The sequence below is a fragment of the Elgaria multicarinata genome, chromosome 22 (genome assembly GCF_023053635.1).
Source record: "Elgaria multicarinata webbii isolate HBS135686 ecotype San Diego chromosome 22, rElgMul1.1.pri, whole genome shotgun sequence".
NCBI classification, from domain to species: domain Eukaryota; kingdom Metazoa; phylum Chordata; class Lepidosauria; order Squamata; family Anguidae; genus Elgaria; species Elgaria multicarinata.
Window position 1 is genome coordinate 2,820,703 of NC_086192.1, and position 18,406 is coordinate 2,839,108.

Here is an 18,406-nt window from a genome sequence, read left to right on the forward strand (position 1 = left end):
GGGGTGACCAGCTGGGGGCACCTATGCTGCTGGGATTGGCGGGGTCACGGTTTCGACATACTCCGTATGCTGGGGTGAGCTTTCACGGCCTCCTCCCACTGCTTGCCATTGATCACCTCCACGGTGATGCTGTTCACCGTGCCTTCGTCCAGGCAGTGCGGGGCGATTCCTGGAAAGAGAGCAAAACTGCATCACGCAAGACGACTCCATAGCCCTCCTAGGGGCGGCTCCCTGATGGCCTAGACATCGAACCCCCTATGTTGGAGACGTTCTCAGGGCTGCGTTCCGGTGGTGGGCAGAGCGAAAGGCAACGTTTCGGGGAAAGAGGGCGAGACGGCCGGATTCAGCCTAGGGTGTTCTGGGAGTTGCAGTCCAATACACCTGGAGGGGCACCGGATTGGAGGAAGGTGGGCCAAGGGGCTCCGCCCCCCAGCTGCTTAGCAACGGCGACCACAAAAAGGGCTTTGCCTCCTTGTTCTAAATTGGGCTACTGGAAGGAAGTCTGGGGAGGAAAACCAGGAGCGGATTTTTGTGAAGAGGAATGCGGGCTCCGTTCAGAGACCGCAAAACAATATTAGAATCCTTCCTCTCCAGTCACTCAGAGGTAGAGTAGAGCTTAGATATTACAGGCCATCCCAATGTAGGGCTCAGAGGTACAGTTGGTAACCGGCTCCTCCTCTTAAGCTGCTATTTTGCACGCGACTCCGCCTATTTGAGCCACCATTTTGTGCCCAGTTCCACCCATTTGAGCCACCATTTTGCACCCAAGCCCGCCCCTTTGAGCCGCCATTTTGCACCAGGCTCTAGTTGGTGAATCTTGGGACTCTAATAATAATAATTTTTAAAAAACCAAAGTTGTTCCCACAACCTTGAATTAAACAACCGCAGTGAACCCTTCCCTACCGTAGCCATCTGGATTGGAGCGGGGCGTATAGAAGCTCTGGACGCCACACGTCTTGCAGAAAGTGTGCCGGGCGCAGTGGGTGTTGAAGGTGTACGTGGCGAGGTTGTCAGCGCCCTGGCAGGAAGAAGGACAATGCTTAGCTTTTCAGAAGGGCCCAAAGGCATGTGCAGAGTTCCTTCCTTGTGACAGCCCTGTAAGGTAGGTCAGGAATGATCAACCCAGGATTGCAGATGAGGGAGGGGAAGGAGGCAGGCTAAGAGGTTAGCTTCCACTTATCGCTGTCACAGCCAAAGTGCCTTTCAATGATTTTGCAAACTGGATGTGATGTCTTTCACGAGGAACTTTCTCCACTGCCCATATCCTAGGGTGACCCTAAGGAAAGGAGGACAGGGCTCCTGTATCTATAACAGCTGTATAGAAAAGAGAATTTCAGCAGGTGTCTACATACAAAAGAGGGCAGGGCTCCTGCAGCTTTAACTGTTGGGATGACGTGGGGCTTTCACCAGGTGCTGCATGCATACAAATGACGCCTGCTGAAATCCCCTTTTCTATGCAACTGTTAAAAGATACAGGAGCCTGGTCCTCCTTTCCATAGGGTCACCCTAACAGCCACAACCCTGACGGCTAAATGAGTTGGCTGTTTTCCCTCATCTAAGCTCTGGACATACCTTCAGCAACTTGAAGCGAGAAGCGGGAACAATGAAATGCCGGTTTTGCTTCTTAGCACAGATGCTGCAACTGGAAAAGAGAGGGAGAGAAAGAAAACGTCCTTTGGAAAAAAAATCCACTTGTTGTCCAGCGTCCCGCCTCCCCCCACCCCAAGTAGTACAAAAAATACCCCACAGGCAGCCGTGAGAAAAAAAATCCCCAAATCCATGTAGTGTGCTGTGTTCGTTAGGTCAACTGAAAGATCGCAAAAACTGTGCGAGCTTTTGAGACCTCCAGATCTCTTCATCGGCCAAGATGTTACGAAAAATAGGTGGACCAGGCCTGGGAGTGGAGGAGCACAGGGAGGTGGGTGGCTGACCTTTGGAATTTGCAGCACTATGTGCAAGCAGTACATCTTGGGTATAAATCTCTATAGTTACAGCTAGTTTCTGGAAAGCTTTTCACACCTGTGGGCCTGTGAAAAGGCGCCGCTGGAAACAAGCAGCCGTCCGCTTGATGTGCTGTTTGCCGGTTTCTCATCATCACACGCACACACACACACGCACGTACACACAGCCTGCCACCTCCTCTGCAAGGGGGAAGCGTCTGCCGCGAGGGCAGCTCAATCACTCACTTGCAATCGAAGACGTGGAGGTCGCCCGAAGCCCAGACCTCGAAACGGACGGCTCCGCAGTGGCACCCCCCTGTGTGTTTCACCAGAGCTTGGTACTCGCTAGAGAGGGAGAAAAATACCTATTATCCGCTCTGCGCCTCACCCTTTCATTTAACTCATCCAAGCAGTGTTTGACTTTAACGCACAATTATCATTTCTCAAACCAGCAACAGGCAGGGAGGGCTTAGTGAGTCAACTGACAAAGAGCTCTGTGCAACCCACAAGCTGACTGTCATTGGCATCTTCCTTCTCTGGCCGCAATGTACAACCGCATTCAATAGCAGCCTCCCAATCACAAACACCATTACCTGAAGGTAATCCTTTATACCCCGAGGTAAGTACCTCGTGTGCCTCTTGGCCTGAGAGCTGGCTCAGAGCACATTACAACATAAAAGTAAACTAAATAAAAATGTTAGATGTACAATGTTCAGATATGCTGAAGATGGCTGGAGAGAAGGCAAAAAAATGCATTTTGCATCCCGGTAAACCACAGCTGGTCCTTACACAGGCCGGATTAAGGCAGGGGCTGGCAAATGAAGACCCTCTATACAACCCCAAATTAGCTCCAGCCAGATCAGCCATTTCTAAAATGGCATTTTTCATATAACTAATTGGTAACATCAAGAAGGAATGAAATGTTTCCCAAATTCAGCAGTTTCTGCCCTTAACTTTTTCAGATGACTATACCAAGGAAATGCCCATATATCTCACCCGCAGCGCTCCAGGCACACTAAAATCAATATGTTGTGTTTTCAGTGGCTTCATTTTGCCTCCTTCACACCAAAACAATGTAACAAACTAGCTAGAAGTGGGCTAGATGGAACAACTGTTAGGTGGATTCACAGTTGGCTACAGAATCGGACTCAAAGAGTGCTTATCAATGGAATCTTCTCAAACTGGGGAGAGGCAACGAGTGGGGTACCGCAGGGCTCAATCCTGGGCCCAGTGCTCTTCAACATTTTAATTAATGCAGGGAACGCTGATCAAATTTGCAGATGACACAAAATTGGGTGGGATAGCGAATACCCTGGAAGACAGAAACAAACTTCAAAGTGATCTTGATAGGCAGGAGTGCTGGGCTGAAAACAACAGGATGAAATTTAATAGGGATAAATGCCAAGTTCTACATCTAGGAAATAGAAACCAAAGGCACAGTTACAAGATGGGGGATACTTGGCTCAGCAATACTACAAACGAGAAGGATCTTGGAATTGTTGTAGATCGCAAGCTGAATATGAGCCAACAGTGCGATATGGCTGCAAAAAAGGCCAATGCTATTTTGGGCTGCATTAATAGAAGTATAGCTTCCAAATCACGTGAGGTACTGGTTCCTCTCTATTCAGCCCAGGTTAGGCCTCATCTAGAGTATTGCATCCAGTTCTGGGCTCCACAATTCAAGAAGGATGCAGACAAGCTGGAGCGTGTTCAGAAGAGGGCAACCAGGATGATCAGAGGTCTAGAAACAAAGCCCTATGAAGAGAGACTGAAAGAACTGGGCATGTTTAGCCTGGAGAAGAGAAGATTGAGGGGAGACATGAGAGCACTCTTCAAATACTTAAAAGGTTGTCACAGAGGAGGGCCAGGATCTCTTCTCGATCCTCCCAGACTGCAGGACACAGAATAACGGGCTCAAGTTAAAGGTAGCCGGAATCCGGCTGGACATCAGGGAAAACTTCCTGACTGTTAGAGCAGTACGACAATGGAATCAGTTACCTAGGGAGGTTGTGGGCTCTCCCACACTAGAGGCCTTCAAGAGGCAGCTGGACTACCATCTGTTGGGGATGCTTTAGGGTGGATTCCTAAAGCAGGGGGTTGGACTCGATGGCCTTGTAGGTCCCTTCCAACTCTGCTATTCTATGATGCTAAGGGGAGCGTTTGCAATTAGCCGGTCACGTCTTAAGATGCTTACAAGATTTCTAGTAAAAATAATTTCCAAATACATGTTTTGTGCATTGAGTTGAATATTACATCGAAACCACGTTCCGTGTGCGTTATTGATTATTTCTCCCCATCCACTTGAAATAAAATATTTCAGCTCAAATATTTTGCAGCTGCAATCCAAAGCATACTTTCCTGGGAGTAAGACCAATTTAAATCAATGGGGCTTACTTCTAAGTAGACATACAGAGGATTGTACAGTTATGGGGGCGGACAGGTTTGAGATTCATATTCATTTCTTCTTGAGCATCAGAACATTTTCCAGATATTTTGTTCCAGTTTTTCAAAACAAATCCCCAGAAAACTCACATGATTTATTAAGACAGGGGCTCTTGTTTAGATGTTGGGGGGGGGGCTCCCCTGAACTGGACCAAGACATTTCAACATACACCACATAGTACTCCAAGCTAGTAAAGTTGTTTTGGCACCAGAGGTAAACAATGCAGCAAATGCCTGATCCCCTTTCCCTGACAGTAAAAATCCAGCAATAATAAATAATTACCAATACACACCTCATTCATGACACCTCTGCACTGCAACCGCTTTACTCTCCCTAGCGGTAGAGCCGGCCCTGAGGCTTCCCTAAGCAGCTGCACCACAACAGAAGAACTTGGTGATCTATCTAGTCTAGGGTGACCCTATGAAAAGGAGGACAGGGCTCCTGCACCTTTAACAATTGTACTGAAAAGGGGATTTCAGCAGGTGTCATTTGTATGTATGGAGAACCTGGTGAAATTCCCTCTTCATCACAACAGTTAAAGCTGCAGGTGCCCTGCCCTCTTTTGTATCTGGTCACTCTAGTATAGCTCCTGCAGCTTTAACTGTTGTGATGAAGAGGGAATTTCACCAGGTTCTCCACATATACAAATGACACCTGCTGATATTCCCTTTTCTATGCAACTGTTAAAGATACAGGAGCCCGGTCCTCCTTTTCATATGGTCACCCTAATCTAGTCATTAGATCTAGTCCAGTCATAAGAACCTAAGGTAGAGCCGTGCTGGATCAGGGCCATCTAATCCAAAATTCTGTTCCCACACTGGCCAACGGGGAAGGACAGGAGCACAACAGCACCCTCCTGCCCATGTTCCCCAGCAACTGGTGTAGCGAGGCATACTGCTCTTTTATAAAGCCATCAGGACTGGAAGCCCTTGATGGCCTTCTCTTCCACGGATGTATCCAACCCCCTTTTAAAGCCATCCAAAGTGGTGGCCGTGGCTACATCTTTCGGTAGCCACTTCCACCTGTGCGAAGAAGTCCTCCCTTTGACCTGTCCTGGATCTCCCACTGTTCAGCTTCAGGGGATATGATAGGGTGACCATATGAAAAGGAGAACGGGGTTCCTGTATCTTTAAGTTGTCTTGAAAAGGAAATTTCAGCAGGTGTCATTTGTATATATGGGGAACCTGGTGAAATTTCCTCTTCATCACAGCAGTTAAAGCTGCAGGTGCCCTGCCCTCCTTTAAATCTGGTCACTCTAGTATAGCTCCTGCAGCTTTAACTGTTGTGATGAAGTGGGAATTTCACCAGGTTCTCCATACATACAAATAACACCTGCTGAAATTCCCTTTTCTATGCAACTTTTAAAGATACAGGAGCCCTGTCCTCCTTTTCATAGGGTCACCCTAGGATATGATGGGATATGACCCCCGTTGGGTTCTAGTATGAGGCGGCGAAAAACCTCCCCTATCCAAGGTCTCCGCACCAGGCATGGTTTTGCACACCTGGATCATGTCCCCTCCCCTCGCCTTTTTCCTAAGCTCAAGAGTCCCCAAACCAGCCACCATGCCAGCATTTGGGGAAGGGTGGCAAGGTGTCCCCGCAGTCGCGAAACCCACGCCGTTCCCAACAGGTCTCCTCGCATGCAGGCAAAGGGCTAACGGTGGTGATTGGAGCTTTCACTGCACGCTCCAGCCAAGGGGTGGGAAAGGAAAGCCCCAGCGCCCCGAGGAGGCCGTGGAGATGGGCGAGGGGCGCGGCCGGGATCGTGGCCCTCCCCGCGTACTCACAAGGTATCCAGCAAGAGCTTGGCCGCCTCCTCGCAGCTCACCCGCTGGCGCTTTTGGAACTGGAGCCAGCGCTCAGTCTGCGCCCCCAGGGCCAGGGCGCCGCGGTCGTCCGCCGCTGCCGCCTCGGGGGGCTCCGCTTCGGGGATCTCCGGGTTCGGGGGCTTCTTGCTCGGCGCCCCCTTGCCTTTGGAGGCCCGATCCCGGAGGGGGAGGTTCGGCGGGGCGGGCGGCTTCTTCCTCCCGGAGTCCGGGAGGCTTTTGCGCGTGGCGCTCGCCGCCCGGGACCTCCTCGCCTTGCCCACCATGGTGGCGCTGGGGTTGGGGGGCGGCGGCGGCGGCCCCGGCTGAGCTCCTCTCGGGCTTGGCCGCTCGGGGGCGCCGCAGAGCCGTGCCAGATCCGCCGCTCCGGAGCCACGTGGAGGAGGAACGCGAGAGAAAGGAGGCGGAGGCCGCTTCGGGCCTGCAGGGAAAGGGGGCCGGGTTGAGGAGCCCCAGAGATCAGGGGCCTGCTGGAGCGGCTTCCTTCGGAAGGCAGCGGTGGGCGCTTGCGGGGTAAAGGGCCTCAAAAGCAAAGGTGCCCCCGCCCCAGGAAAAAAAAACCCAAGCCTGGTATCCGCTTAGGAACCGCCAAGGCAGAAGATGACTGGTTTGCACGGAATTTGCACGTGTTGAATAATATTTGGAAACACGATCTTGTCCATGGGAAGACAGGACATCCCGGGCGGGAGGCTGCGTGACCAGGGGGCGAAGGGGTCGGTCTCTCCAGGTTAGGGTGACCCTACGGAAAGGAGGACAGGGCTCCTGTATCTTTAGCAGCTGGGTAGAAAAGGGAATTTCAGCAGGTGCCATTTGTATCCCCGCAGCACCTGGTGAAATGCCCTCTTCATCACCATAGTTAAAGCTGCAGGAGCCCTGTCCTCTTTTGTATCTGGTCACTCTAGTAAAGCTCCTGCAGTTTTAGCTGTTGTGAGGAAGAGGGGATTTCACACGGTGCTGCATGCATACAAATGTCGCCTGCTGAAATTCCCGTTTCTATACAACTGTTAAAGATACAGGAGCCCAGTCCTCTTTTTCATATGGTCACCCTACTCCAGACGGCCCACTGGTTATGGAGAAACAGATCATATGGTTCATTTGCTTTAATCTGGAATTGGCTGTTTATAAATGGAGGACTGTCCACTGTAAAAGAGGCCACCCTAACGAGCAAGCTTTGGAGTTCCACAGAACTCGGTATCCGGCTGGGCCTTAAGGTGGGGAAGAAACTGGCTTGGGATTGAAGCCGCTATGTCTGCATTTAATCACCATCTTAAAGTCCGGGTCAGGTTTTTTTGGTCTGCAGGATGACCAGAGATGACCACGGCTCATTTGAACCAGCCAAGCATCCAACCTCCTCCTAGTCAAGGCAGAGCAAAAGCAGCGCACCTTGAGAGGAGACCCATCTGGTACAGCGGTGGCAGAAGCAGCGACTGCAAGCCCTAAGTGAGCAAAAGGCCATCAGATGACCCCCTAAGAGTGTAGGGGCAGCAATCTCAGGAGCGCGGACTTTCATGCCCCTTAGCCTGCATCCGGGGCCCCTGCAATGCCCATCGGGCCCCCTGGGGTTCCCCAAAATGGCCACGCCCATTTCCCCTGGACTAGGGTGACCCTATGGAAAGGAGGACAGGGCTCCTGTATCTTTAACAGTTGCGTAGAAAAGAGAATTTCAGCAGGTGTCATTTGCATGTATGGAGAACCTGGTGAAATTCCCTCTTCATCACCACAGCTAAAGTGCAAGAGCTATATTAGAGTGACCAGATTTAAAAGAGGGCAGGGCACTTGCAGCTCTAACTGTTGTGATGAAGAGGGAATTTCACCAGGTTCTCCATATATACAAATGACACCTGCTGAAATTCCCTTTTCTATGCAACTGTTAAAGATACAGGAGCCCGGTCCTCCTTTTCATAGGGTCACCCTAAGGCCCTGGATGCCAATCATTTGCCAGTTTCGAAGCATTTGCTTATCCCCCTAATTCTCAAGGGTTGAGATGCTTCTCCGAAAGTTTCGTGACTGACAGTAGGATCTTTAAGGGAAAATATGCTGGTGGGTGTTTTTGGTTTTGTTTGTTTTTTGGTGTTTGGGCCCCACCTGTTTGCTTCCAGCTCCGCCCCTTTTGCCGCCAGCCCCGCCCACTTCTGGAATGAACTTCTGCACAGGGGATTTTGGCCTTAAAAGAAACTCAGCGCCCCTGATCTATGTAGCTGCCTCAACCCAGATGCTCCTAGGAAAATCCCACAAGCAGGGCAAGAAGGCAGCTTTTCCGTTCTTGTTCCTCGCAGCAACGGGTACTCAAAGCAGTCCTGCCTCTCGGATCTGGACCAAGGGGACCCTGCCAAGATTATTGCTGCCACCCTAAAAAAGGGGGAGATCTACTGGATGCTTTTCTCCATTTAGGTTCCTCGTGCCTCGTTCCTTGGCGTTCTAAAAACAGCAGGCGTGACTCAGCTGGGAGTTGCAGATGATGTGTGCCAGCCTCTTGCAGCGTGCACTTCCGCTGTCTCACTTAATGGCGTGTGAGGTCACGCCTGGTCATGGGAACTGGATATCGTGAACCCCCAAACTGAACCACAGATGATAATTAACACCCGTCACATTGCTATGCTCGAGGACTTCTTCCTAGTAAGTAATGTGAACGCCGGCGTTCTAAAGGCTCACTCAGCCCCAGAACTTGTTTCTAATGGCCATGACCAAGGCAAGAGAACCTCTGAGCATGTTGCCTGCCACATGAATCATAGAAACATTGAATAGTAGAGTTGGAAGGGGCCTATAAGAATGTCTCAAACCTTGAGGTTGGAGAGGGGAGACAACGTTGCATTTCAAATGTAATGGTTTTGCTGGGATGTGGCCCGGTTTGGCATAGCAAAGGTTTATAAGTGAGAACCAGCAGGGTCTATAGCACCTTTCTTCAACCTTGTGGTTTCTAGATGTTGTGTACTTCATTTCCCAGCATCCCCAGCCATGCTGGCCAATGATCAGGAATCCTGGGAGTTGTCGTTCAAAACATCTAGAGGCTGTCAAGTTAAGGAAGACTGAAAATACAGTCTGGTTAGACCAGGGGGAGTCTCGCCAGGAAAAATGAGGGGGGGGGGACCTTGCTACCTTGGGAGAAAAGCAAATCCAGAAGAAATGGATCAGATCCCCAGCCCAGTGTTTCAAAGTGAAACCCCACGATGGCTCAGATGTGTACGCCAGTTAAAAACAATTCGCTTCCTATCCTGCGTTTATGACATTCACCCATATGCATGGCATGACATGCAGGTTTTAGTGTAATGTGTGAAAACATCCTCAGAGCTGATTGGAGATTTCCTTCAAGAAACGAGGGGGGAAATCCTAACCCGAAAGACAAATTCTGCTGTTGGTTATCGAACCTTTTAGGAACTGCCTTTAAAAGTATAAATAAATACAACGTATCTTAAAAGAACAAGTCCAGTTTTGGCGGCTTCTGGTTTTTCTAGCACCTAGGAAAGAGACAGAAACAGCGCTTCCTGTCTGATTCTAAATGGATCCCAGTGATTTAATTCTAAAAATGGGTCCCTTTGTTTACACTTTTTGCTTGTCCACAAATACTGGTCCACACCCAGACTTGTTCCGCAGTGAAGCAGAAAGACCTGAAATCCTCCGCAAACTACCTCAGCTAGTCAAACTCGTTTGCCTTCGATTCAGAACAAGGAAGAAAGGTGGTTGGAGATTCATGGGGTGCTTTTAAGAGGAGGCTTTTGTGGCCAGATGGTGACATCTCCCCGATTATCATCTTTCCACATCTGTTGATGTGAGTTTTGCCAACATAAAGTTCCACATCCCCATTTTAAAACTCGCCACTTCCGTCTTCTCTCTTGAACACCTTTTCTCTTTTACTCTCCTCTGCTGGATGTCAAGAGGCAGGCTGGAGTGTTCCCCCATGAGATAGTTTACTCATGAAAAAGACTATGTGCCTCACTGAGGTAACAATCCAGTGTGTTCTGACATGGGAGCAATTTCCATTTAGCTCAACATGGACACAGTCTTCTTGAATGGTAAAACACCTTTGGGATCACACTGGGTATCTCTTGACCCTGGGCCAATCTTTGCAAGTGTGTACAGGTAGCATACTCAGGACAGGAAAGGGACGGACATTGGCAAATCATGCGGAACAAAATCAAATCAAATGGGACGTAAATGCAGCCTGAAGCTCATCTTCTCTTCATCCCTTCTTCCATTCAGCAATGTATGATTTACAAAATGCTTTATTCAGCATTTATTTATTTATTTCATGTATAATTTCATTTATATCCCACGTTTCCCCCTCCAAGGAACCCAAGGCATCGTACATAATCCTCTCCATTTTATCCTCACAATAACAACCCTGTGAGGTAGGTTGTGCTGAGAGTCTGTAACTGGCCCAAAGTCACTGAGTGGGTTTCCATGGCCATATGGGGACTAGAACCCAGATCGCCCGACTCCCAGCCCAACACTCTAGCCACTACACCATACTATGCATTGTCCCTGTGGCAGCTGAGAGGGGGGAAGTTACTCATTCTATGGATTTAGAAGGCAGAGGGGTGTACAATAGCTACTTGATCATCCTGTGAATTTATAGCAGAGGTGGGATTTGAACCCAGATCCATGTATAATTCTAAGATGCACTAGTTCTGGGCCTTTTGTCAACACTTCACCTTCCAATTTGACCTCTGTTCCTTCTTCAAACCCTTTCTCAAATCTCAAGTTTTTTCATAAAACCTTTCTTGAACAGCCAGTCAGTTCCTCCCAATGATGTGGTGGTAAATTTTGTAGCCCAGGGCATGCATCATGGCCCCAGCCAAGACCCCAAGGAGGAGAGTCCAAAAATGCAGACTACTGTGTTGATCGATACCTACATGAGTGCATTTTGTGTGTGTGTGCATGTGTGTAGACACCCACAAACAGAGGGACACCAAAAAGCAGCAGTACAAAACATAATATCCAATTTAGTAAGATCAGCTGACGGTCATAAAATAATGACCGGTTGCGCCTGTTATTGCGTTGAACTTTGGTTGGAGGACGTGAGTTTGCACGAGAAAGGGAAAGAGAGGGACACCACATGTCCCCAAACATAGGGATTTCCCCAGGAGTTCCTCTCCCCAGCACCAGGGAGAAACATTTCATCTCAAAGTCAGCAAACCAGTCCTAGAAGTTTCCATTTCCATTGGAGTAGCTCTTTTTGTAAAGCTAGTGGGTTTTAATTGCCCAGGACCAAGCCATAACCCAAATGGTTTCCCAACAATATATATTCCCCTAGCTTCTGTGAAGACTGCAGCTCCACAAGGAGAGAATAAGGAGGTCCGAGGGGGGATAGCAGGTAATGTCAGTCCGTGATAACCAAAAGCTCACAGGCCTTCGACCTTGTGAACGCCATTTCCACAGCACCATTGACCACGCCATTGCATACTCATTTCTCCTCTGCATCGAGCCTGGTTGTGTGTTTTTTGCATCCATTTTGCACAGTCAGCTGTTTGAATAGGAATGCAGAATTGTTTTGTTCTGTTGTCCCAAGATAACCACATAAGAATTTGTCCTGCTGGATCAGGGTGAAGGTCCATCTAAAATTCTTGTGCTTTGCTCCCAGAGCAACCACGTAGATCTCTCCCTGGGATCTCTCCCTGGGAAGTAGGGTGCACTGATAGATAAAACCCCTGTTCTTTCACCATATAAAGTATTATTCAGTACAGCCAAAGAATAGTTCCTATTAATCATAGAATAGTAGAGTTGGAAGGGGGCTCTAAGGCCATCCAGTCCAACCCCCTGCTCAGTGCAGGAATCCACCTCAAAGCATCCCTGACAGATGGCTGTCCAGCTGCCTCTTGAATGCTTCTGATGTGGGAGAGCCCACCACCTCCCTAGGTCATGGGATCCATTGTCGTACTGCTCTAACAGGAAGTTTTTCCTGCTGTCCAGCCAGAATCTTGCTTCCTATCACTTGAGCCCATTACTCCCTGTCCTGAACTCTGGGATGAGTGCAGGACATGGAGAAGAGAAGATTGAGGGGAGACATGATAGCATTCTTCAAATACTTATTTATTTATTTATTTATTTATTACATTTTTATACCGCCCAATAGCCGAAGCTCTCTGGGCGGTTCACAAAAATTAAAATCATCATAAAACAACCAACAAGTTAAAAATACAAATACAAAATACAATATAAAAAGCACAACCAGGATAAAACCACGCAGCAAAATTGATATAAGGTTAAAATACAGAGTTAAAACAGTATAATTTAAATTTAAGTTAAAATTAAGTGTTAAAATACTGAGTGAATAAAAAGGTCTTCAGCTGGCGACGAAAGGAGTACAGTGTAGGCGCCAGGCGGACCTCTCTGGGGAGCTCATTCCACAACCGGGGTGCCACAGCGGAGAAAGCCCTCCTCCTAGTAGCCACCTGCCTCACTTCCTTTGGCATACTTAAAAGGTTGTCCTTTGGCATACTTAAAATACTTAAAAGGTTGTCACACAGAGGAGGGCCAGGATCTCTTCTCGATCATACCAGCATGCAGGATATGGAATAACAGGCTCAAGTTACAGGAAGCCAGATTCCGGCTGGACATCAGGAAAAACTTCCTGGCTGTTAGAGCAGTACGACAATGGAACCAGTTACCTAGGGAGGTTGTGGGCTAGAGGCCTTCAAGAGGAAGCTGGACAACCATCTGTCAGGGATGCTTTAGGATGGATTCCTGCATTGAGCAGGGGGTTGGGCTCAATGACCTTTTAGGCCCCTTCCAACTCTACTATTCTATGATTCTATGATTAACCCTAATCAGACAGACATCTAGTAGAAAAAAATATCCTGATTGGGAGTAGGGTAAGGAAAGAGAAGAGATCTGAAGGCTGGCTGGGGGGTGGGGGAGTGGAAAAATTTGGGGGAAAACATTTCTCCAATTTTCCCATATTTTTTGTGGGATTCCACCCCCAGGCTATCATGTCTGTAGATGTTGGAAGAAAGAACAGCCTTGAAATTGTAAAATGCTTCCCAATTATCGCGTGACACTCAGTTCTAAGAAGGATAAAAGCTCACTTCTGGAGGATAAGCCGTGGCTCGATATCTCAGGTATAAAAGGACATTCACCCACACCCCGTGCAATAGCGTCAAGGAATGCTTGTGTGACAGTGACTCAGCAGAACAAAGTTTCCAGGAAGGCTGCCTGTTTTGTGATTCAAACTGATGGTATCAAAGGGCGCTGGAACAAGTCCGAAGGTCTTCGGCTTGTGTAAAGCTCCGTTGAAAGGAACAGGAGCGGCCCAAAAATCCACCCACAGCCTCGTATAACTCCTGCGTGGATTTTGATGGGGAATTGATGTTGCTGGTGGAAAATTCTGTCCCCAGTTCTGGTAGTTGAAGGAAGGAAACTAGGAAAAATGGACACCAATCTGTTTAACTTCTCTGCTTGGCATTATTGTGTGTGTGTGTGTGTGGGGGGGGTGTTTAGTCAAGAAGCAGAGCTGGCAGCAGGTTTTGGATTCAGCTTGGGCAAACTCCCAGTGAGTGTGTCTTGTGCCGAGGCCCAGGTGCTCTGCTAATCTGGGAGAACAGTTTCCTTTCATGGGTCCTTCCAGATGAAGGTCTTATCACGCCTCTACCCTGCCTGACCTCATAGAAGATTTATAAAAAGTGAAATATTATTTCTTATTGGATCTATGTTGGTTGAGAGTGGGCTATCCAAGCTTCCAGGTTCCACAGAACCCTTCAGCAGGCCATATAATGAACTCTATGAAACTAGAAAGCTGGCATATTCTTCTTACCTTAATATCCTGGTTCAATTTTTTGTATTTTTTTTTTAATCTCATGAACGACTTCGATGTGTTCAAATAAACATAGTTGTGTGGAAACAATTCACATTTCCAGGGCAGCTGGCATTTGTTCAGGCACACTGAAACCACCGTTCTTTTTACAATGGAATATCCCACCGTTCTTAGAACTCTGGTTTTATTTAGCAGACGTTTTGGCCAGTGATTCAGACCTGCCGCAGAGAGGCTTGTCTGGGCATGTTGAAGAGTTTTGGTTCACAGCAGGCATTTCCAGGCTCTTAGATCATATTCTGAACTCAGCTTTCATCTGCTTCGAAAACAAATACACAGCACGGAGTTTTGCCCAAGTGACTGGAGCAAAACAGAGTGGCAAGCAAATAATAATAATAATAATAATAATCCATTCCAGAAATTAAATATGATCTACCCATGCTTATTCAGATTACACAAACCTGGCTGACTTCCATGTTGGGGTGGGTGTTGCAGTACATGGGGGAAGGGTTTTTTTAAAACTTTTCCTCCCCAGTTGTAATCACCCTTGAATATCACCCCCTTGCATTTTGAGCTAAGAAAAACAACTTTTATTGGCACCAACAGACACTCAGGGTTTTGGAGAATAGATCCAGGTCCCTAGGAAAAAGATTCAGGGCTGGGACCCACTGCGTTTGTGTGAGCCCCTGCCAAAGGAAGTGAGGCAGGTGGCTACCAGGAGGAGGGCCTTCTCTGCTGTGGCACCCCGGCTGTGGAATGAGCTCCCTAAGGAGGGTCGCTTGGCACCTACATTATATGCTTTTAGACGCCAGGTGAAGACCTTTTTATTCTCCCAACATTTTAACAATCTATAAATTTTAAATAACATGGTTTTAAATTTGTAATTTTGCATTGCTGCTGTTTTTATCTGGTTGAGCTTTTATATTGTATTTTATATTATGGTTTTATACTGTTGTTTTATACTTTGAATGGTTTTAATTTTTGTGAACCGCCCAGAGAGCTCCGGCTATTGGGCGGTATAGAAATGTAATAAATAAATAAATAAACAAAAGGAAAACAAGGCGTCCCCAAGTATTTCCTTTCCTATTTCCAAGAAGTTCCTTTCACAGGAAAGAAACGACACATCACCAGCCACTTGGTTTCTTATTGCTCAGAAAATATTTGCTGATGCAGGACCCTCTTTCGAAATAACATTCTTTTATCATGTACCCCGGTGACCTATTTTTTCAACCTCAAGCCAGGAAATCTGAATGCACCAACACAATCAAGTCGGTCATAAGATCTGCATGCAATGAATGATGCATTAGAGACAGCTAGTGTTTGTTTGTTTGTTTGCGTGATTTAGCCACCTAGAATGCTCAGGATAACATATAAAAAGAAACATGTTTAAAAGGCTTTCCCAAAGCTAGTTGTTTATACATTCCAGTGTTTTCCTATGATACAGCAAAAGCTACGACCTCTGACATGCTGTGGGACATAAATAGATCAACATCCATAGAGTCAATAAAAGAATGCATTTATTAATGCTTGCAAGGCAGAATGTTTGCAAGGCAGAACCCTTTCTCCAGTTAGAAGTTGAGAAGAAAGAGAGATTTAAAAGAGAAAAACATAGTTTCTGAAGAAAGGCATAATATTCACCTGGGAGGTCTTATATTTGTCGGCACGTTGTTTCAGGTTCAGGCATGGATAGCCAACTAAATAAGGTTTGTTTGTTAGTTTTACTTGTACCCTATTTTTTCTGCTGAGAAGAATGGGACTCAAGGTCACTTTCAACCATAAATAAAATGGAATTAAATTAAAACAAATGCACTAAAAACACAGCAATAACAGAATAAAAAGAGTTAATGTTAAGTGCCAACGGGTTTCACTAGAAAGAGAAAGAGAAAGGCGTTGAAGTCGAAAGAAATAACTTTCATGTTACTTCTCTCTTTTGGATCTTGAATGTATAGGCCAGCTCAAGTCAAGACATTTCGGTGCCTGAGGCTGAAAATCCCAATTATACCCATCCAAGATGATGAGCATGATAGCAACAACAAATTTGCTTTCTTTTGTACCCAAAATCTGCACAAGTTGCCTCAGCCTGCTTGTAAGACTGGTTCTGTTTGCACATGATATGTATGTGACCTTACACACATAGTAGTTGTACGGAGAATGTCAAACCAAAGACTGCATGGACCTGGGTTCAAATTCTCACTCGGCCATGATGCTCATTGGATGACTTTGGCTTGTCACTTACAACAGCCTAACCTACCTCACAGGGTTGTTATGAGTTAAAATGAAGAGGATTGAATCAAATATGACACCTTGAATTCCTTGGATCTCAATTATATTTCTGATGCTGCTGTTTTTAATTGTTGTTTTTTAACCCTGCTGGGTTCGCTATTCTCATTAGTTTTCCTTGTCTGCTTTTTATTATGTTTTATTAGTCTCATGTTAGCTGGCACGGACTGTACAGGGCAAAGTGGGATATTAAATTTTTCAAATGAAGAAATGTATAAATAAAGCCTTCAAAGTGCTGTCAAGCTATTTTTGTATCCAGTCCTCTTGTGAAAGATGTAGCCATCTTGAGAGATTCCTGCTGGAGTATTCATAGTTAGGTGAAGTGTTGCAATAAATAGCATACTTATGTTATTATGTTGCAAACTTCACCATGCCCTTATGTCTAATCCTACTGACGTGGGGGGGAAAAGAAAAGAAACTGGTTGTGTGACCCAGCTTCATGTCTTTAGCAAGATTCTCATCTGGCACAAGTATCAATTTCTGAAGAGGAAACTGCTGCATGGCAGGATCATAATTTCCTGTGGAAAGCCAACAACAGATACACATACCAGCTTAAATTTCATACGTGCTGCACACCTTTTCACCACTAAATAAGACTTTTAGGACGTAATCCTATGCAGGGAAAAAAGCCCTACAATTCCCAGCATGCCGCAGCCAACACGGGCCTTGTGTGACTCTTTTCTGTCTAAACGTATGAAGGGTTGCATCCTAACACACTTTAATAACCTTTTTTCTATACTGCCTCTGGGTGATAACTGGGCTATTAAAATAAAGACTCCCCTGCATGCTTTCAAATTGTATTTATACGAGGGGAGTATCCAACTTGGCATGAGTGACTCCACGTTAAAAAATAGTGTCAAGGGCCGTTTCAAAAGGGCGATATTGTCCTGGTGCCTTTGCTGTTGTTTGCTCTTCTGGTGTTGTTTTAAAGGCCTTTCATTTCTCCTTTATTTTTGTACATTTGATGTTTCCTTTTCAGAAGGCAGCTGTGTCAGTCAGTTGCATCAAAACACAACGAAGAATCTTTGTTTCATTATCCTTTATATTATTCATTATTTCCTCTTTGTTTATTATGAAGGCTCTTTGTTTCCTTATTTATTTGTTTTGAGTTTATTTCATTGTTCATTCCTGCTCTGCTCCTTTTCTTTCCCCCCCTTTTCATACATGTCGCTATTGTTTCTTTTCCCAAATCAGCCCTGTCAGTCTATTGCAGCCCAAAGCAACAAAGAATCCCTTTATTGTTTTATTTCTCATATTATTTCTTTATCGTTTTATTCATTATTTCCTCTTTGTTATGAAAGTTCTTCATGGTTTCTTTAAAAAAAAACAACATCGAGTTTTTACAGGAAAAAGCAGGATACAAAAATAAGGAAAGTATCAAAACTAGCAGAAAAGCAGTAAAACAAAGAAAGATAAACAGACGGGGGTTTATGAGGGGAGCCAAATACCCCTCACAGGAGGGCAGTTGTGGGAGAGAAAACTAGACACGAGAGCCTGTGTTTTGCATTTCCATTTTGGGTGTTTTTACTTTTGTTCTGTCTTAACGTCTTGCCTTCTCAGTTTTAATGAGAACTTAATATATAACCAGCTCCTCAAGGGAGTCTTTCCGCCCTTTTCCCCAAAGAAAAATCACCTCACAAACTGCCCCCTCCCTCTCTTCCGCATGCGCACAACACTCCCCATTCCCCGCCCTTTCTCGAAATCTTCTTCTCTGAGGCGGAGGACCTTAGCAACAACAAGGGTGACCTCACCCGACACCAATCAGCGACGAGTTACTCATTGCCGCCTCTCCCTGCCTCTGGATTCTTCTAGAGCTTTCCTACCTCTCGCTTTCACTCGGAAGCCAATCAGCGACCAAGCCTCTATCCTATTGACCAATTGGCGTCGAGCGACGCTTTACACCCGCCTCTCGTCTCCCTTGAATGCAAAAGACACAGAGCCTTTTTACCTCTAACTACATATCCATCCGCACTGGGGGGTGGGGGGAACACCTTATTTTTTCAGGTCGTTTTGTGAGGAGATGTAAGCGGCCTCCTCTAATTTTCCATTCTCCCGCCCTCAAGTGATGGAGATTTTATTAGCGGCAGGGGAACCCGCTCTTTAACCGGTTTTGCTGCGGGACTCTTTTCTTAAGCGGAAGGATATTAACGTACGCGTCATGGGCGTGGCGATG

General features: G+C 46.6%; 1 protein-coding gene across 1 annotated transcript; it reads right to left on the bottom strand.

Annotated features, from left to right (window-relative positions):
• On the bottom strand, positions 1-18,393 carry CENPV (centromere protein V). Its single transcript, XM_063146782.1, has 6 exons — positions 18,387-18,393; positions 6,171-6,630; positions 2,187-2,285; positions 1,573-1,642; positions 904-1,018; positions 1-169 (listed from the first exon to the last, which is right to left on the bottom strand). Exons 1-6 carry the CDS (start codon positions 18,391-18,393, stop codon positions 45-47), a joined length of 876 nt encoding a protein of 291 aa, XP_063002852.1. The 3' UTR covers positions 1-44.
• Positions 18,394-18,406: the final 13 nt, after the last annotated feature.

Coding starts and splice junctions, on each gene's coding strand:
- CENPV (XM_063146782.1), bottom strand. Junction 1,019..1,572: donor CTCGCTTCAAGTTGCTGAAG/GTATGTCCAGAG, acceptor TCTTCCTGCCAG/GGCGCTGACAACCTCGCCAC. Junction 170..903: donor CTCCAATCCAGATGGCTACG/GTAGGGAAGGGT, acceptor CTCTCTTTCCAG/GAATCGCCCCGCACTGCCTG.